This window comes from Pogona vitticeps, chromosome 6 (assembly GCF_051106095.1).
Source record: "Pogona vitticeps strain Pit_001003342236 chromosome 6, PviZW2.1, whole genome shotgun sequence".
NCBI classification, from domain to species: Eukaryota; Metazoa; Chordata; class Lepidosauria; order Squamata; family Agamidae; genus Pogona; species Pogona vitticeps.
The window spans coordinates 107,667,953-107,687,761 of NC_135788.1; the positions used below are offsets into that span (position 1 = coordinate 107,667,953).

Here is a 19,809-nt window from a genome sequence, read left to right on the forward strand (position 1 = left end):
TTTTCCAAGCCATCACTAAAGGACAATGGATACCCTCTGTTCAGGGCGGTGTATGCCCAAATTCTGTGTCCAACAAAGTTATGCAATTTGTAGATAATTATGGAGATAAGCATGTTTCCAAAAGCATGCTGTTACCATCCTGCCATGAGGAGAAAGAAGCTATGTGAGGCACTGAATACCAACTTTCTCATCCCATGAAATGCGGATCCGTCCCTCACTCTAGTTTCTGCACTTATACCAGGCTTTACTCACTTATTTCTGAGCTTATGCCTTTGATAACTGAAAACTAGACATGATGTGAGAGACCCACAATAAAGTCAACCATTCTTGCTCTGTCGTTGATGATGATAAAGCTATCGGTGGAGGGAGTGAGGAGATTTCAGCTGCAGCCATGGTGCTGTGGTGAGATGACTTGTGATACTTCCCTGATTCATTTCTTTCCCACCCCCCTCAATATTTTGCAAATTGTGCTTGTTTTCCCCCCCACACACACCTTGTACGATTAATAGCAATCATGAGGTGGCAAGTTCGGTCTGGGAAACAGCGTTCTTGGGGAGGGGCTATAATGCTTTTGTGTAGCTATTTCACCACAAAGAAAAGAAAAAGACCAAAAACAACAACATCACCAGACTGAATCCAGACCATGGTTCACTTTGGGCAGGCCCCTCAAAATCAATGGGATGCGGTAGCTGAAAACCTATTGCTTAATAAGTGTGCAGTAACTAGAGTAGGCCCACCGAATCTGTGGGTCAACTCCTCATACCTTTCATTGATTCAAATAGCCCTACTCTAGTTGCCACTTACTTTAGAGTAAGTCACAACTAGAGTAGGCCCATTTGAATCAGTGGAGAGCTGACTTACCAAATCCCCACTGTTCCAATGGCCTTACTCAAGCACAACTTACTACACTAAGTAACGCCATTTCAGTTGTTCTTTACATATTACTGTTTTCAGTAGGATTACTGTAAGCACAAGTAAATCTGGCTCCAATCCACGAGAATTTAGTACAGAGTTGGCTTCCAGTTGCTTAAAAAAAAACTTCCCATAATCCGTGAAGGCTTTCACAGCCGGGATCTAATGGTTGTTGTGGGTTTTTCGGGCTCTTTGGCCGTGTTCTGGAGGTTGTTCTTCCTAACATTTCACCAATCTCTGTGGCCGGCATCTTCAGAGGACACCACTCTGTCGCAATGACAGATAATCTCTTCTCCTTACCACAGCAATACACCCACAAGACACACTAATCACCCATCTCCTGAATAGGACAAAAGCCTATATCACAGCCATAAATACTCCACTCCCAAACAAACTACACCAGAGCACAGAGTGCTGTCCTCTGAAGATGCCGGCTACAATGACTGGCGAAACGTTAGGAAGAACCACCTTCAAAACACGGCCAAAGAGCCCGAAAAACCCACAACAACCATTCCCATAATCCTTTACCATTGACTGTGCTGGCTAAGGCTGATGGGAACTGTAAGCCAAAACAACTAGAGGGATACAACTGACTCCTCTGATGAACTAGACAGAACACAGCCAACTCTCCCCTCTTCCTCCCCATAGTTCATCTTGATCCTTCTCTCCATGGGGGTTGGGGGTGGCAAAACTACTTATAATCCAAGTCTTTTTTGCTGGGGTCGTTTGTGCCCTTCCGTTTAGCATGAGACGGCCTCCACTTCTGTTCCTCTCTTCACACAAGAGGAATTCCTTCTTCCCGTAGTAGTGCAAAGCAGCACAGTCTTGTTGACCCAGCTCTGTTGCCTGGCAACCAAGGTCTCCGTTCTGAGAGCAGCGGCTTAGCAACAGAGAATTGCATCAGGGTAAGGATCGCTTAGCAACCCTTTAACTCTTCCCACTCCCCCATCCGCGGGCTCACCTCCTCTCTGCTTGGCTTGCCAGCCATTCTTGGGAGCGGACTCGTTCTTGTTGACAGGCTGGGTTTCTTCCAAAACAGCCACCTCAAGATCTGCTTCATCAGAAAAATCTGTTGAAATAGGGCAGAAAGCCTTTGGAACTCCTTCCCACAGGAAACCAGGCTGGCCCTATTTTTTTGAGATATTTCTGCAAGCAAGCAAAGGCCTTTCTCTTCAGGCAACCTTTCCCTCCGTGACTGGCTGCCTGAGAGGGGTTTTGAAATGGATTGTTATATGCCTTACTAATTTGAGGGTGTTTTTAGTATTGCTTTGGTTTACCATTTCTCGGAGTGGTATTGAATTGTTCCTTTTTAATATTTGCATACTTATTGTTTTTAGCTTTAAATGTTGCCTTTTAATGATGTAAGCCACCTTGGGTCCATTTTAAGGAGAAAGGCAGGGCAAATATATTTTAAATAAATAAATGGCACAGGACCATGAACTATACAGAAGAAAAGAAATAGGTGATGAGGGTCAGCTGCTAGCTTCTGAAAAGAGAGGTGCTAGGGCATAAGCAACAAAACGGAGCATGAAAAAGTGATGTTGTTTTGAAAGGCCAAACACCCACAGCCAACACAGACCCTGTTGGGTTCCCACGTTTCAGGCTTTGGCCCTGAGATTCAGTTTTGGGGTGGGGTGGACAGCATACTCCAGGTCTCAGGGCTTTAGACCTAAATGTGATGCTTTCAACATTGGAACACTAGATTTGGAGGTTCATTCACTTGGCTTTAGGACATGCTGTTTGGATCTGTTCAGAAGCACTTGTCTTTTTCATTATTTTGCAGGTATTAGAGCTGCTGCTGCAGAAAGTCATGCACGGGCTTTACATTCATCAGAGAGACTCATGCTGTGACCAACACTGGAAAAAGATGCAGGAAATATTTGGCATTGGGCTGGGCTGATTTGTATTTTTTTCTCTCTCTCCCATTGACCCAATGACTTCAGGAATCAGCCCGGGGTTCCCTTTACCCCATCTGTATCTCTGCCACTGGGGCTTCTGTGCTTTAAAAAACAAATCCGTTCGCATCAGTTCAGACATTTGATCACCATGGGCAGAGAGGAGGAAACCAGTACACAATTAGGGAATGGCACAATCAAAGAAAAGTTTGTTGGCAAGAGTTTTCTTTTCTTTTTCTAAAAAACAGGTGTCAATGAACCTGAATTCCCCAGTGTGACTTCAAAACAAATGAATGTGAGTGAATTTGCATTTCCCACGCTGTGTGGTTGGACTACTAGTCTTGTCTTGTCTTGTCTGTCTGTCTGTCTGTCTGTCTCTCTCTCTCTCTCTCTCTCTCTCTCTCTCACACACACACACACACACTTGCAGATGTTATGTAGCAGCTCTGAAAATGTTAAGCCTATCCTTAGGTCTCGGATTTTGTCTGTGATATCTTGGAAGTTGGGATGCTCTTTTATGGGCAACTCCAGCAACTGGCTATGCTGACTGGGGGATGCTGAGAGCGATTGTCCAAAATAAATAAATAAATAAAGTTACCATATTTTTCCATTTACAAGACGACCCAAAGTATAAGACGATCCTCCCCTTTTCTAACCCCCAAATTAGAACATTTGCAGGCTCGCGCCCCATTGATCCTCCCACCCTTTCCTGGCTGTGTTTCCCACTTTCTAAGCCCTGCGGAGCTTAGGAAATGGTTAATGCAGCCATGAAAGGCCAGCGCTCGTGCCCCTTTGATCCTCCCCCCCCCTTTTGTGGCTGCTTCATGATCAAAGGGGTGTGAGTGTGCTGCCCTTTCACGGCTGCTTTACTCTGTGGCTTCGCAAAAGGCAGGGAAAATGGCTGCCTGCCGTGTATAAAACGACCCTTAATTTTTGGTCTTAATTATTTAAGTAAAAAAAGTCTCGTTTTATACACGGTAAAATACGGTACTTTAAAAAAATCTGCCTATGTATGGCTGTTCATTATTTGGGGATGACTACCCAGCACCTCTTTATTACCTGGACAGACTGCTTGGTTTTCCCCTTGGTGGTTGTTCTGCATCCGTTTCATCTGCACAGAGCTGCCCCACATTTGAGTGCCAAGATGAGCTTCCGGGACAGACTCCACAAGGAAGGGATTGGAAGTACCTTTGAAAAGGTGCAGAGGAGACGTTGAGAAAGGTGGTGGTGCAAGCAGTAGGAAAAACAGACCACGCCCTCAGAAAAATCCAGCCACTGCTCCTGAGCATCCATACTCTCTACACTGAGTTTAGAAGGGATAACATTGATGGCAGATTTACATTTGGTAAGATCCTGGGAGATCCAAGTTTCAGTCTACCCCCAGCCCCAGGCTCAATTCGCATGTCCAAACTACATATAGCAGAGTAGCTATATTACAACTTCATGAAAACAGCTTCATATGCAGCAAGCCCTGAGTTTGGAAAATGTATTCTTCTGGATGACTGTTTCCAGAATCCTCCAGCCAATGTGACCATTAGTCATGCTGGCCGAGACATTCTAGATGTAAGAGTTCAACAATTACTTTTCCAAGTCCTGGTTACATTGTGGGAACAAAAGAGCCTCCTTCCACATAGCTTCGGAGTTTTCCTCTCCACTGAATTATGAAGGGATCAGGTAACTAACCTGGACACCTTATCAAACAAGAGGATGAGAGAAGGTACTGCTTGGCATAAATGCATGTGCTAATTTATACTGTATTTTACAGATGCCAAGTTATGAATTATTTATCAAACTTTAAACAACATATCTCACTCAAGTGGAAAGCCTGTGGAGGACTATAATCTTGCTGAGTCTATTGATGCCGGCCGCTGTGGATGGGCAACATGAAGGTTTCTGGTCTCTTGCCTCATGTTCTGTGATTTTTAAATCAGAATTGGACAGGACAATCTTTCAGATGGAAGACAACTTCAACAGCACCACTGTCTTCCCAACAGCATATGACTCAGTCCCATGGAATATTGGTATTTGTGGTGCTTAGTTACTTCTAAGCATCTGCTAGAGAGTTCCAGGATGCTGACCCAAACTATAGCAGAGCATTCAAAATTCACAAGATTATAAATTCTAGGGTTCTGTAAAATGGAGCCAGAGTCATTTAAAGTGGTACCAGATTTCAACAATGTTGTATTACGGAGACACTCCGGGTGTCTTTCTTCACCCTGGTTGCATTTGCCTTAAATCTCTTTTAGCTGAGTTGAGGCAATGCTTTTCTGAAACTGCACAGAAGTAGGTGTTTCATAGGGACGTGGTGGCGCTGCAGGTTAAACCACAGAAGCCTCTGTGCTGCAAGGTCAGAAGACCAGCTGTCGTAAGATCGAATCCGTGCGATGGAGTGAGCTCCTGTTGCTTGTGCCAGCTTCTGCTAACCTAGCAGTTCGAAAGCATGTAAAAATGTGAGTAGATAAAGAGGTACCACCTCAGTCGGAAGGTAATGGCGTTCCATGTCTAGTCGCGCTGGCCACATGACCACGGAAACTGTCTTTGGACAAACGCTGGCTCTATGGCTCGGAAACGGGGATGAGCACCATGCCCTAGAGTCGGACACGATTGAGCTAAATGTCAAGGGGAACCTTTACCTTTACCTAGGCTTCCATTCACAGCACTGGTTACAGCACTTTCCACCATAAAATCAACTACACTTTTCCCTGTGAACAAGATGCCACTGTGTATGTACTCAGATGTAAGTTTCATTCAGCAAACATACTGTTTCCCCCTGCGAGAGTTGTAGAGAATTCATTCCAAACTGCAAAACTACAGGATAAAACAATCATTTGTTAACCTTCCCAAAGCCCCGCCTAAGAGGCAGTATAATAAAGACCAAACTATCAGTTTCAGGCATCCCACCATTAGAAGCTGAAGTCCATTTGTATTCCAAATTAATCCTTCAAGCAGACCATTGTGATCTATTCATCAGACTTGCCAATGAAGCCTGGGTTGATATCCCAATGACCCATCACAAAACAGAACAAACTAGGTTGTAAACTACAGGAGATGTAAAAGCTCCTGTTGCAACCACCAGACTTTGTCAGGATTTAAGGAACCCTCTCTTCTAGTGACATGCTATAGAAAACGTATAGTTTGATGCCCAGCTGCCAAACACAATGACATCCACAGTCCACAATGGTGTGCTCATACTCACTGTTGCAGAGGCTGTGTTCACTGCAAGACTCCATGAGTGGGATGCGCTCCTCGGGTTTGTGTCTCCCATGGCGGCCTTTCACCTTGGAATCTGTGTTGGCCTGAACCATGAGCAGCTCCTGGCGCTTGCGGCGCTGTTTCTTTTCAATGATATGTCGCTGAAAGAGTGTGCAGACAAGTACGGTCGTTGGGAAAGGATGCAGGGCAAAGAAGGGAGCACTGTATCAATGCCGTGTATAAAATAATAAATAACTTATAATATGTATTTCTAAAATGTGTGTTCTGTCTTCCAGAGATCATTCAGCATTTTCTTGTGACTGGTTATATAAGTCCACTGCCTGCAAGCCTTCTGCGCACGGAGAAATATCTTGGGGCCAAAGTAAGTGAGTGATCACACCAGAACCTAAAATATAGCAACTCTAACAGATTTCAAGTTGGACTACAAGTCACAGAATCCCAACCCATGAGGATCATTGGCCATGCAGGCTGCAGAATCCAGCGTGGGAGTCATCATCCCAAAACAGATTTTTTCAAGTTCTGTTCAAAGTTGAAAATGGCAGTGTTTTTTAGCCTATATACACTTAACTGGGAACAGGCCCTATGGAGCCCCAGGTGGTTTATTTAGGAGTATCCATGTGCTGAATTAAGTTGTTAGAGAGCAACTAACATTCAGTTGTCCAACGCTTGTGAAACAAAAAGGCTTGGCAGAGTGTGTTCCCTTCCTCTCCCCTCCTTCTTAGCTCCTGCCCGTTACTTTTTTCTCACAGGAAATATTCTGGCCCAAACCAACAGAGTCCTGTTGTACGTTATGAGCTAACACATTCATTAGAGTACAAACCTTTTATGGCTTGCAAATGCATAAAACATTACTCACAATTACAAATGCATATACATACAATACCCATGGTTGGGGGTAGGGTGCTAGACAGTGAGGGAAAAGGGAAATAAAATACACGAACTGCTGAGAATGTCCCATTGTGCTGTCTATAAAGTGTTGCGGGGTGGGGAATCAGAACCTAAAATGTTACTCCCACAGCATGGTGTCAGCTAATTCTATTAAGCTAACGCCCAAGCAATAATAATAAGCAGACAGTTTCTTGGAGGAAAGGGCGACAGGTTTATTCAGATAAGACAAGGGCGCAGTCGGGTGCTCAGCAGGGTGGGGACCCCGAGATCAACAGGGTTAAAGTTTTTATACAGTTCTAAAAAGGAAACGAAAGTATGCAGCAGTTCATTGGTCCTTGAGGACTAGGTGCATCAGTTACAATTTCTCACATTTCAGCAAAGCTGAGATGTTTCTCATGTGCAGACCAGCTTATCTCTAAGGAGTGTTGGGTCTTCCTTACAAAGCACCACTTCTTCGTTGGCACTTGCTCCCTTCTTACAAGAACAACCCTGTTTTTGGACACCACCACCCAGAATCTTCCAGAAGAGTGATGACTAGCAGTTGTGGGTTTTTTTGGCACTTGGATCAAGTGGCGCTTGGTCTCCCACCAACGCTGCCCTGGCCCATGAGCACAAACTCCCATGAAAGGGGAGGAGGAGACTGGGGTACCCCACTCCCTGAAAAAGATAAAAGGTACCTGGAACTCCAGTTTCTGTTTCCGTAGGAGCACTGCTTCGTCGTTGCCATTGCTGGAAGAAAAAGAGGTGCTAATGTCAGATGGTGAACCAGGGAAGGAATGGAGGCGCTGGTACAAACTCCGGTACATCCTGAGATGTGGCATCACTCTGCCAGCTCCAGGGCAGCCCCACCTACAGGAGGGCCAGTTGCCCAGGATTGCCAACTGCCTGAGGATTCCGAATTCCATGGTGCTTGAAGGGACTTTGTGATTTCATAAAAGCCTCAGGATGCAGCCAGGGTGGGGAAGATGGCTTATTATTGGGGGTGGGGGAACCCTTCAGGGCCAAGGCCAGGTCAGAGCCCTTCCTGCAGAGTTTGTAAAAGTTACCTTTTTGGACTACATCTCCCATATACCTCCAGTGGCATGCTAGCTGGAAGATTCTGGGGCTTGTAGCCTAAAAATTAACTTTTCTCAAGATAATGCTTCCCAATGTGTTGTTATGGCTCCCATCACCCCCAGCCAGCATGAACAAATGGGAGTTGTAGTCCAATACAACTTAAAGATGCTTGGTTTAGCAGAAGAGGTTGCTCTGCATTATGCCATTGTTTATTTCTGTGAATGCCACAGGAATATCTGGTGGGGTGTGTGTCACATTTTCAATTTATGCTAATTCACTTTTTTTTTTTAAAAAAAGTAACTTCTATGCTATAAATATAAAGGGTACTTCCTTCTTTGAAAACAGAATGAGCAGAGAATACATATCTATATCTATATAAAAAACCCAGGAATTCCCAACATAACTAGTATTCCAAAGAGTTGTTGAAGTTCAATTACATAAATACATTGTATTTTTATGTCACAGATTGCTCTCTTGACCGAAGGTGGAGAGAAAGAGAAACAGCGCAGTTACTTGTGTATATTAGGGTTGTAGAACTATGAGACTTTCCTGGCACTCTCTGAATCTGCAGAATAGTGTCGGGTCATAGATACTCCTCCTTTGTCTACAAAAAAGCAGCACAAGTGCCTCTTTCGGTAAGGGCTAAACTACCGTAAATAAGAGTGAGCACATCATTAGGAGAGCTCCTTCAACAGCAAAAGACTGCCTATCCTAACACACGTAGCACTTGTGTACATATCTGGCAAATTAACCGCTTTTGGGTTTACAGCTTCTTTTGGATGTTCCACCTCCCCCCGCCGCCCCCCCCCCCGGCACTTGGCTTTGAAAGATGTCAAAGGTAGTGTTGCAAGGGAGCATTAATGCATTTTCTGTAACATGTGATCTGACCCACTCAGCCCTCTCCATACATGCTAGATTACAACTCTTATCAACCGTGTGGATTATCATTGGCTGTGCTGGAAAATGATAGTGGGAGTTGTGGTAGAGTGACAAACATGTTGCTTAATCAGCAAGACCTTTTCGTGATTTTTAAAAGTTGCTTAACTGAGTCATCGAACCCATTAATGTTGTGTCCCTAACTTTCACTAGAGCTGAAAAATGTTATTTATTTTCAAGCTCGCCATTCTAACTGGGACATTCTGGGAGCTGTAGTTAAGTAAAGTAACATTTCTAAGCTGTAGCTCAGATGTATTCATGAAGGCTTCCACGGCCGGAATCTAATGGTTGTTATGGGTTTTTCGGGCTCTTTGGCCGTGTTCTGAAGGTTGTTCTTCCTGACGTTTCGCCAGTCTCTGTGGCCGGCATCTTCAGAGGACTGACCAGTCCTCTGAAGATGCCGGCCACAGAGACTGGCGAAACGTCAGGAAGAACAACCTACAGAACATGGCCAAAGAGCCCGGAAAAACCCACAACAACCATGTAGCTCAGATATTTTGTACAGCTGTTTGAAACTTTTAAAAACCGTCTATGAATGTACATGCTGTACTTGTAAATCCAGCCATTTATTTGAATTATCCATACCAGTTTTGAGTGATCATCCAGCTATCTTGCCAGACTAAAACACAATTCTTTCCAGATATCTTTTTTTTTTAACCTGGCCAGACTTTGAAAAAGGGTTTTACAGGACAATTCCATAATATCTCAAGAAAATGACACGGGTGATGATATCGGCTCACCCAGACCAGAAAGGCTAAGTCAGACAACCAAACATGTGCAGATGTTAATGACCTGAGAAAGATGCTTTAATCTTTGTTGCAAGAGGGTGGTGGCTCCCCAGATAGAGACAATACAAGTTGATGTGTGTCCAAATGGGAGATTAAGCAAAACCAGAAAGAGTGACACCGTCGGAACAAGGCATTATGACACTGCAGCATAGCATTTCGCCAACGCCTCTTTTTAATAATAATCTTAGAACTGCAGAGTTGGAAGGGATGTTATGGATCATCGAGTCCAACCCCTGGCTTATTATATAGTATTTTACTCAAGGAAATACAGTTTCAGCACTAACTTTGAATATATGCCACAGCTCTTCCAAGTGCTTACCAGGAGCCTGAAAAAGTTATTTTGAGACTACAAATCACAGCATCTCGTGGAATTTTAATCCAGAAAGCAATTTTCCCAGGCTCTAGCATGTGGCAGGAGCAGCACAGGTTGGCCATGCAGGCTGTACCTAATCTGTGTCTATCACAACACATCTTCAGCCCAAACGTCTTTCACTGCAGGTGCCTGGGGTTCTGCCAACAAAGCAAGCATTACTAAACTACTGTTTTCTGTTATTATTAATGTTTGTGTCCTGGCCTGTCCTCTGGCAAGCTCAAGGCACATACATGGCACTCCTTCTCAAAGTTGTGTTCACAACAACCCTATGAGGTAGGAGAGGCGAGGTAGGATAGGCTGAGAACATACGAGCGGGTCAAGATCATCTGTTCATTTTCCTGGCAGAGTGGCGATTGGAGCCTGGGACTTCCAAGCTGCAATCCAATACTCCAACTTCTATACTATACTGTCTGTCTGTGCTCCTACTGAACTGGAAGATCCAGTAACCCAAATCAATATAGAAAACTGTTTATTCCTTTCAATGTTGTAAGGTAGAAGCGGGGAGCTTTTCATCCTCCAGATGTTTTGGGTTAAGCTTCTTAAAATTTGTTAAAATTGGCAATGCTGTTGAGAGTTTCTGGGAGTTGGTCCAAAATAGTTCAGTGGCTGCAGACTTCCCTACTGCTGTTGTAAAATGGGTCCATAGGTACTTTTACTTCCCAGAGTCTTTGGGGAAACATGCCGTAACAGCTAAACGGACTTCTAATTGGACTGAATTCGTAACAAAGACTTGTCTTCTAGATCACATGCTTTATTAACAAAAATGACCTCAAGCGGCTAAGAATGTGGACTCAAAGCCTGAAGGCAAGGAGAAGGTTGTCTATTTGAGAGGAATCTGTTCTCACTCCAAGACATAATTAGCCTCTTTAGGGATTAACAACAAGAGAATAAGAGCCAAGCCACACAGAGACAAATATGTCACAACTCCACAGCTTACCTCTTAGATTCTGGAGATAACTGCACCCTAGCAGGATCCAACTGCATCTGGCAAGCAGGAAATAAAAGGAAGTGAACATGGAGGTGTCATATTACTTTTCAATATTTTAAAAAATCAAGTTTCCCTTCACTTTCATGTTCAATACACTTGGCTTCACCATAAACCCTGCTAATATCACTAGTGAGTTTTTACTCATTCCCTATCCTGGCTTTCTGCTGCCGTCACAAATCACAGGATCTCACCCTTCTCCACAAAAAAGAAGGAATCTCTTTCAACAATCCGCCGACAAACTATGTTTGTAGCATTTCTGTCCTATGTTTTGCTGGAAGACGCTGTGCTAACCGCTTACGATAATCAGACTGAGATGAGAATAAAACGGCATTCAAGACGGGAACTATCAAGGCCATATCTTATTACCCACCTTCTTTGCAGAGAAACCAGGAGTCCCTCGAATCTCAAAAATACAAGGCTGAGGTCAGATTCTGACCTCTCAGTTTCTCCAGCTCTGATGCTGCCTTCAAACGGCAGCTGATGAAAGGTGGGGGGGGGGAGGAGGTGGAGGCAGTTCCTCCTCCCCCACCAAACGAGCATCACCATCTCTTTTGATTTAATCAGCTTTGTCTGACTTAAGTCTCCAGGACCTGTGGCTGCCTGGAAAGGTGGATTCTTTCATGGTGCCTCTGGAGCTGGGGTGTGTATGCGTGTGGGCGCTCACTTCTGATGGAGCCCCAGACTTCGGAATGTGTATCTTTGTGTGCCTATGTAAGAACGAGCAAGACGGGAAGTGGGCACAGAATAAATCAGTCCCAGAAGAGTGTGTGGAAGCACACACGTGTACGATTAGGCTGGAAAGACACGGAGTGTGTGAGAAAAAGGTGTTTACTAACTTGTGTGAATAGACACAAAGACAGGCAGGCATAAGGCGGTGCCTTCAAGTGGCTCTCCACAAGCATCAAAGTCAGCCAAAAACATTTGCTATCCAAGGCAAGGAAGCAAATATCACACCCCCCACACACCCCATGCTCAAGTTAAGGTGCACAATACCTAAATTTTCTTCAAAATAAGTGTATCAAAAGTAACCAGTGGGGGCAATACACAGATAGATAGCTTGATGGGTTTGGATATTCTTGTCCTTCTCAAACTCAGCAAAGCGTGCTGCTTATATATCACCCCATTGTCCTTCAAGCACTCTCTGGGCAGTTTACATGTCAATTATGCAGGCTACATATTGTGCCCCCCCCCCGCAAGCTGGGTACTCATTTTACTGACCTCAGGAGGATGGAAGGCTGAGTAAACCTCAAGCCAGCTACCTGGGATTGAACCCCAGGTCATGACCACAGTTTTGGCTGCAGTACAGCGGTTTAACCACTGCGCCACGAGGCTTTAGCTTAGCTGACCCTCCTTACTTTTGTTAATGTTGTTGCTTTTCATTCCCTTTTCTCCTCCTGCAATGAAGGACAAACCATGGGGCTTTCTCCATGATCTTCTTCAGTACACTTTCTCCATGAAAGCTTGCAATCTGTACAATATTGTAGTGGCCAATAAAAGAGGTCACCCAATCTTGCATTTGTGTAATTGGGGATCACATGGCCTTATCCTTGTTCTTTCAGTACACTTACAACTCATATCTACTAAACACAGTTCAGAATTTTCTCTAGATTGCAATGTTTAAAAATAAAGCAGGTACAGTATGTTGATGAACCAATACAGTATCTATATGTCTGCCCATCTGTTGTCCATCCTTCCTTGACTGGCTTTCCATCCAAATGCATCTTCTCGGTTACTCCATTCCATCGTTCACCTTCTGCTTCTCACTCCTTAAACTATTAGTCCACCTTACACTCAGTTGTGTCCCTTCTCTCCCACAAACACTTATGGCAGCTCACTCTCGCCATTTTTACCCACATCAAGAATTGTTTTGCTGATTCAGTCTGAAAGTCCATTTTCTCAGCCGGAGGGGCAAAATGCAGCTCTCCACACATTCTCAGACTGCAACTCCCATTGCTCCTCGTCATTGTCTACATAGGCTAGGGCTGATGGGAGCTGTAGTTTAACAAACAATAGTGTTAAGGTGATGACTTTTTCATATTAGTGATCTCCAGCTTCTAATATTCAGATGCATATCAGTTCTAAACATGCAGGATACATGTATTTATCATGGCCAATAGATACTTGTCAATTTATCTTCTGTGGAACTGTCTAATCCCTTTCAGAAGACATAGATATGCATTGTGGCCAACCTGCACAAGTGAATTTTGTCTGTTGTATATAAAGTCCTTTTTTTGTCAGTACCACTGCCTAATAATTTTAAAGCCTGATGCATTTCTCCAGTTGGCTTTCTCTAACTGTTTTAGACTACAGCACCAATCACCCCAGCAGTTATGACTCTGCTGGCTGGGGAGGATGGGCTCTGTAGTCGAACATATAGCATAATGTGTTATATATAAGTAATACGTTCTGTCAATGAACACAGAAAGAAAATAAATTCTTTATCTACTTTGGCAACACTTAGTTAGGCATCCTTCAGTCTCGAAAGACTATGGTAGCGTGCTCTGTGTGGAGGACTTGGAACAGCGTCTAGTGTGGCTGAGGAGGCCAATTCGAGAGTGACAATCCCTTCCACACTGAAGACAAATCCAATCTGTCCCCTGTCCAGCTCCCTGGTTTTGCTGCTTTTGTGATTTCCTCTTTGCCTCGGCCTGCTGGGCAAGGGTCGCTTCAAATTGGGAGAGGCCACGATGCAGTGCCTGCCTCCAGGCTGAACGCTCAGATGTCAGGGTTTCCCATCTGTTGAGGTCTATTCCTAAGGCCTTCAGATCTCGCTTGCAGACGTCCTTGTATCGCAGCTGTGGTCTCCCTCTGGGGCGATTTCCCTGCACTAATTCTCCATACAGGAGGTCCTTTGGAATCCGACCATCAGCCATTCTCACGACGTGCCCAAGCCAACGTAGACGTCGCTGTTTCAGCAATGTATTCATGCTGAAAATTCCAGCTCGTTCTAGGACTACTCTGTTTGGGACTTTGTCCTGCCAGGTGATGCCAAAAATCCGTCGGAGGCAACGCATATGGAACGTGTTCAGCTTCCTCTCCTGCCGTGCACAAAGGGTCCAGGACTCGCTGCAGTACAGGAGTGTGCTTAGGACACAGGCTCTATAGACTTGGATCTTTGTATGTGTCGTCAGCTTCTTATTGAGCCATACTCTCTTTGTGAGTCTAGAGAACATGGTGGCTGCTTTGCCAATGCGTTTATCCAGCTCGACATCCAGAGAGAGGGTGTCAGAGATGGTTGAGCCAAGGTACACAAAGTCATGAACAACCTCCAATTCTTGTGTAGAGATGGTAATGGAAGGAGGTGAGTCCACGCCCTGGCCCATGACTTGTGTTTTCTTCAGGCTGATTGTTAGTCCAAAGTCTTGGCAGGCCTTGCTGAAACGATTCATGAGTTGTTGGAGGTCTTCAGCAGAGTGGGCAACGATGGCTGCATCATCTGCGAAGAGGAAGTCCCGCATGCATTTCAGTTGGACTTTGGTCTTCGCTCTGAATCTGGAGAGATTAAAGAGCTTTCCGTCTGATCTAGTCCGGAGATAGACACCCTCGGTTGCAGTTCCAAAGGCATGCTTCAGCATGACAGCAAAAAAGATCCCAAAAAGTGTTGGTGCGAGGACACAGCCCTGTTTCACTCCGCTTCGGATGTCAAAGGGGTCTGATGTTGAGCCGTCAAAAACTACAGTGCCTTTCATTCCCTCATGGAAAGATCTGATGATGTTAAGGAGACGAGGTGGACATCCAATCTTGGGAAGTATTTTAAAAAGGCCATCCCTGCTAACCAGATCAAATGCTTTTGTAAGGTCTATGAAGGCCACTAAGAGCGGCTGTTGTTGTTCCCTGCATTTCTCCTGCAGCTGTCGGAGGGAGAATACCATGTCAGTGGTGGATCTATTAGCTCGAAATCCGCACTGTGATTCTGGATAGACTCTGTCTGCAAGCACCTGGAGCCTCTTCAGAACAACACGGGCAAGCAGCTTCCCTACAACGCTAAGAAGAGAGATGCCACGGTAGTTATTGCAGTCACCCCTGTCTCCTTTGTTCTTGTACAATGTGACAATGTTTGCATCCTTCATGTCCTGTGGTACTCCACCTTCCCTCCAGCAGAGACAAAAGATTTCGTACAGTTCAGTGGTGATGATCTCCTTACAGCATTTCAGCACTTCAGCAGGGATGTTATCCTTTCCAGGTGCCTTGCCGGAGGCGAGGGAGTCCAAGGCCGCTTTTATTTCTGCTAGGGTTGGTTCGCTGTCCAGCTCTTCCAAGACAGGTAGGCACTCAATGTTATTTAATGCTTCTTCGGTTACTACATTCTCTCTGGAATATAGCTCAGAGTAGTGCTGTACCCAGCGTTCCATCTGCTGTGCTCGGTCCTGGATGAGCACACCTGTAGCAGACTTCAAGGGAGCAGATTTCTTCTGTATTGGACCTAAGGCCTGCTTGATACCGTCATACATTCCTTTGATGTTACCTGTGTCCGCTGCTAACTGTATATGAGAGCTGAGCTGGAGCCAATAGTCGTTGGAGCATCTCCTGGCAGCCTGTTGGACTTGGCTGCGAGCAGCTCGAAGAGCTTGCAAGTTGTACTCGCTAGGACAGGCTTTGTATGCTGCTAGTGCTCTTCTCTTAACCTCGATGGCTGGCATTAACTCCTCTGAATGGGCTTCGAACCAGTCAGCCACCTTTTGGGTCTTCTTGCCAAAGGTGGACAAGGCGGTGTTATAGACAGTGTTCTTGAAGTGTTCCCATCGTTCAGGTGCATTTGCAGTAGCCGGACCTGGAAGGGCTTCCTCAAGTGCTTGGGCAACACTATTCATAATTTTATAGACATATTGGCATGTCATTCACAAACGCATATTCCCTCTGTGTGCAATTGAACTGCACTTACAGACACACATACATGTACATACCTCTCTTTATGTCCTTTTTCAATCTATAATCTTACCTCCTTTGGAGATGTTAATCTTGTTGACATGCTAATCGCACTGTTCCACCTGAGCATGGCCCAGGTAATTTTTACTCTCTCTAGGAATGGACAAAATGCATACAACTAAAGCTGTATTGTGCAAAACATCCCATTCAGGCTTTTAAAAAAAAGGCCAGAAGTTCTTGGACAGTATTATTGCTTCTGATGCTGAAGAACAAATTCCCTTTCAGGAACTGTGGTCAACAGAGCAACCAACTTTCAGCTATATATATATTTTCTTTCTTAATAAGGTGTGCGTGTCCACCTTCAGTTCACTGTGACTATGTTAAACACTAGTTGATTTGGTGCTTGGGCGGGACTCACCAAATAGGTTCCGATATTGTGACTGAATAATGGGTAACCATGACAGTGCCAGGCCACAAAGGATTAAGAAGGCATACCATTCCATCATGAAGAATTCCAGAACAGGTCAACAATACAAGGGAATCCCCCTTTCTTCTAGGATGCCAACTTTGACATGACTTGGCTAGTCCAGTGGGTGCTATGCTTATGGGACGTCTCCTATAAGGAAGGAATTAGAGGAAAGGGGATCAGATTTTACCTGTGTGCCTAATACCTGTTTTGTGGTTTGACTGCACTTGCTCAAGCTCTCTCAGCTATTGGTTGTTGTGGGTTTTTCGGGCTCTTTGGCCGTGTTCTGAAGATTGTTCTTCCTAACGTCTCGCCAGTCTCTGTGGCCGGCATCTTCAGAGGACAGCACTCTGCGCTCTCTGAAGTACTGTCCTCTGAAGATGCCGGCCACAGAGACTGGCGAAACATTAGGAAGAACAACCTTCAGAACACGGCCTAAGAGCCCGAAAAACCCACAACAACCATTAGATCCTGGCCGTGAAAGCCTTCGCAAATACATCTCTCAGCTATTTTCTTTCTGCTTTTCCTGCTCCTGATGGTTCATTGTTTAACTTTCTCACTTGAGCCAAATCTCTGGATATCATGGTGGGCAAAATGCAGTCCCTCAGATCTTGTTGGACTACAGCTCCCATCAGCTTTAGCCACCAGAGTCACACATGAAGAATACCGTAAATTGCAGTCCAAACTGCATCTGGAGGGCTACATTTTAACCACCTCAATGCCAGATCAATGGTTCCCAATGTTGGGTCTTCTGTGGTACTAGATTACAACTCCCTCAATCACCAGCCAATACAGGTGAGGATCAAGGAGTCTGGAAACTGGATTCCCTATGATGGGAACCAGTGCCCTTACACTGGTCATTCAATTTCCTCCTACTTACCTAAAACTAAGGGGACGTGGTGGCGCTGTGGGCTAAACCGCAGAAGCCTGTGCTGCAGGGTCAGAAGACCAGCAGTCGTAAGATCGAATCCACGTGACGGAGTGAGCACCTGTCACTTGTCCCAGCTCCCGCCAACCTAGCGGTTCGAAAGCGTGCAAATGCAAGTAGATAAATAGGGACCACTTCGGTGGGAAGGTAACAGCGTTCCGTGTCTAAGTCGCACTGGCCATGTGACTACGGAAGATTGTCTTCGGACAAAACGCTGTCTCTATGACTTGGAAATGGGGATGAGCACCGCCCCCTAGAGTCGAACACAACTGGACAAAAATTGTCAAGGGGAACCTTTACCTTTCCTAAAACTGCTCCTTTGCAAATCTTTGATATCTCCTGGTAGCTATGGTTCTCTTTTGCTCAGGGCTAGATATATTTTACCCTCCAGATGTTGTTGGATTCCAGTTTTTACCCTCAGTCAGTCTGGCCCAATAGTAAGGGATGATGGAAATAGTAGTTCATCAACAACTGGAGAGCCAAATGTTCCCCACCTCCTGCTTTTGCTTTTCTGCCCTGGAAAATACAATGCTCTTTTGTCAATTACTTTCCCACCTGCCTATCATGGTCTGATGTTTTTAATAATTTTTGGTGTGGGCATTTTAAAAATATTATTTCAAAATATTCCAGGGCTTTACAAAATGACTGGTCAGATCTAGAGGGAAGAGTTGATGTGCAACGAGAACAATGGGGTTTGTACATAAAATGGCATGGGTTCTTCTCATAACAGAATCAATGTGATAAAATGAAGGCAACAAATACAATAGATTTGTTGTGGCTTTGTTTCCTTGCGTAAGGGACGTAGTGGCACTGTGGGCTAAACCGCAGAAGCCTGTGCTGCAGGGTCAGAAGACCAAGCAGTCGTAAGATTGAATCCACGTGATGGAGTGAGCGCCCGTCGCTTGTCCCAGCTCCCGCCAACCTAGCGATTTGAAAGCATGCAAATGCAAGTAGATGAATAGGGACCACCTCAGTGGGAAGGTAACAGTGTTCCGTGTCTAAGTCACACCGGCCATGTGACCATGGAAGATTGTCTTCGGACAAAATGCTGGCTCTATGGTTTGGAAACAGGGATGAGCACCGCCCTCTAGAGTCGAACACAACTGGACAAAAAATTGTCAAGGGAAACCTTTACGTTTACCTGTTTCCTTGCACTCTGTAATGCATTGATGTTACATGCCATCAAATCACCTCTGGCTAATGAGTAGTCTCCAAGAGGTTGTGTCTTCAACTCCCCTCCTCAGCTCTTGTAAACTCAAGTCTTTGGCTTCCTTTAGAGAGTCAATCCATCTTGTATTTGATCTTCCTCTTTTCCTCCTGCCGTCTACCTTTCCCAGCATTGTTGCCTTTTCCAGAGAATCTTGCCTTCTCATGACATGCCCAAAGTAGGCCAGCCTCATTTTTGTCTCCAGAGATACCATTTTCCTGAAAATAAGACCTAACCTGAAAATAAGCCGTAGTAGGGTTTTTCAAGATGCTCATAAGCCTTACCAAAAAATAAGCCCCAGTTAAGCGAAACCCTGCCTTCCACCATTGTGCAGCAACCAGATGACATGACTGTATTTGAATAAATGTAGATTGTTGTACATGAAACAAACAAAACATCCCCTGAAAATAAGCTCTAATGCATTTTTGGAGCAAAAATTAATATAAGACCCTGTCTTATTTGGGGGGAAACAGGGTACAGTAGCTCAATTTTCGTTTGCTTGTTTGTCTCTCTGGCAAACTGTCCTTTCCTCTAGCACCATACTTCAAATGAATCAATTCTTCTCCTGTCAGCTTTCTTTACTGTCCAGCTTTCACATCCATATATGGTGACTGACATTGCAAAGTGTGGATGACCTTGGTCTTCAGTGACACATTGTTCCACTTGATGATCTTTTCCTTCATTGCTGTCCTTCCAAGTCTGATTTCTTGGCTGCAGTCTCCATTTGGATTTATGATTGAACCAAGATACAGTACAGTGGTGCCTCGCTTAACGAGCGCACCGCATAACGACGAAATCGCATAGCGATCCGTTTTTTCAGATCGCTAATGCGATCGCTTAACGTTTTTCTAATAGGGGAAAATTCGCTTTGCGAAGACCGGTAAGCGTTTCACTTACCAATCTTCGCAAAACGAAGCCCGACGATCAGCTGTTCGGCGGCCAAAATGGCCGCCGGAAGCCCAGAAATGGCCCAAAATGGCCACGCGCAGCGTTTTCGCGCCCTCGTTAAGCGGGGCGAGGGCGCGAAAATGGCTGCCGGCCATTAAGAAGCTTCGCTGAACGGTATTTGGCCCATTTGGAACGCATTAAACCATGTTTAATGCGTTCCAATGGAAATCCCTGCCCCGTTCAACGATGCTTCAGCATAGCGAAGGTTAATCCGGAACGGATTAACCTCGCTATGCGAGGCACCACTGTATATAAAAGCTCTATTTCAAATTCTTGATTTTTTACATTACAGTTGCACACTATATTTTACACGTTAATAAAACATGTTAACTATATACATTTTTT

At 44.8% G+C, this 19,809-nt stretch overlaps 1 protein-coding gene and 2 long non-coding RNA genes across 7 annotated transcripts in view; 1 reads left to right on the forward strand and 2 right to left on the reverse strand.

Moving 5' to 3' along the window:
* Window positions 1–3,814, forward strand: part of LOC110078590 (uncharacterized) — a 21,017-nt gene extending 17,203 nt beyond the window's left edge. The window contains exon 3 of the long non-coding RNA XR_013537141.1: window positions 2,696–3,814. This is a non-coding gene — a long non-coding RNA (uncharacterized LOC110078590). The remainder of the gene's footprint in view (window positions 1–2,695) is intronic.
* TULP2 (TUB like protein 2) overlaps window positions 1–16,284 on the reverse strand; it is a 27,060-nt gene extending 10,776 nt beyond the window's left edge. For 3 of the 5 annotated variants that reach the window (XM_020792907.3, XM_020792903.3, XM_020792904.3), the window contains exons 1-6: window positions 15,989–16,284; window positions 10,999–11,045; window positions 7,586–7,637; window positions 6,004–6,160; window positions 3,867–3,995; window positions 1,874–1,981 (exon numbers count right to left, since the gene is read on the reverse strand). In XM_020792907.3, coding sequence (XP_020648566.3) covers window positions 1,874–1,981; window positions 3,867–3,995; window positions 6,004–6,160; window positions 7,586–7,637; window positions 10,999–11,045; window positions 15,989–16,045 — 550 coding nt within the window. In that variant the 5' untranslated portion in view covers window positions 16,046–16,284. Of the gene's footprint in view, window positions 1–1,873; window positions 1,982–3,866; window positions 3,996–6,003; window positions 6,161–7,585; window positions 7,638–10,998; window positions 11,046–11,419; window positions 12,015–15,988 lie in introns of those variants that run through there. The other 2 variants (XM_020792902.3, XM_020792905.3) reach the window with 2 other exon arrangements.
* Window positions 1–19,809, reverse strand: part of LOC110078583 (uncharacterized) — a 301,586-nt gene that overhangs the window by 83,314 nt on the left and 198,463 nt on the right. The gene's annotated exons all lie outside the window — the stretch shown is intronic.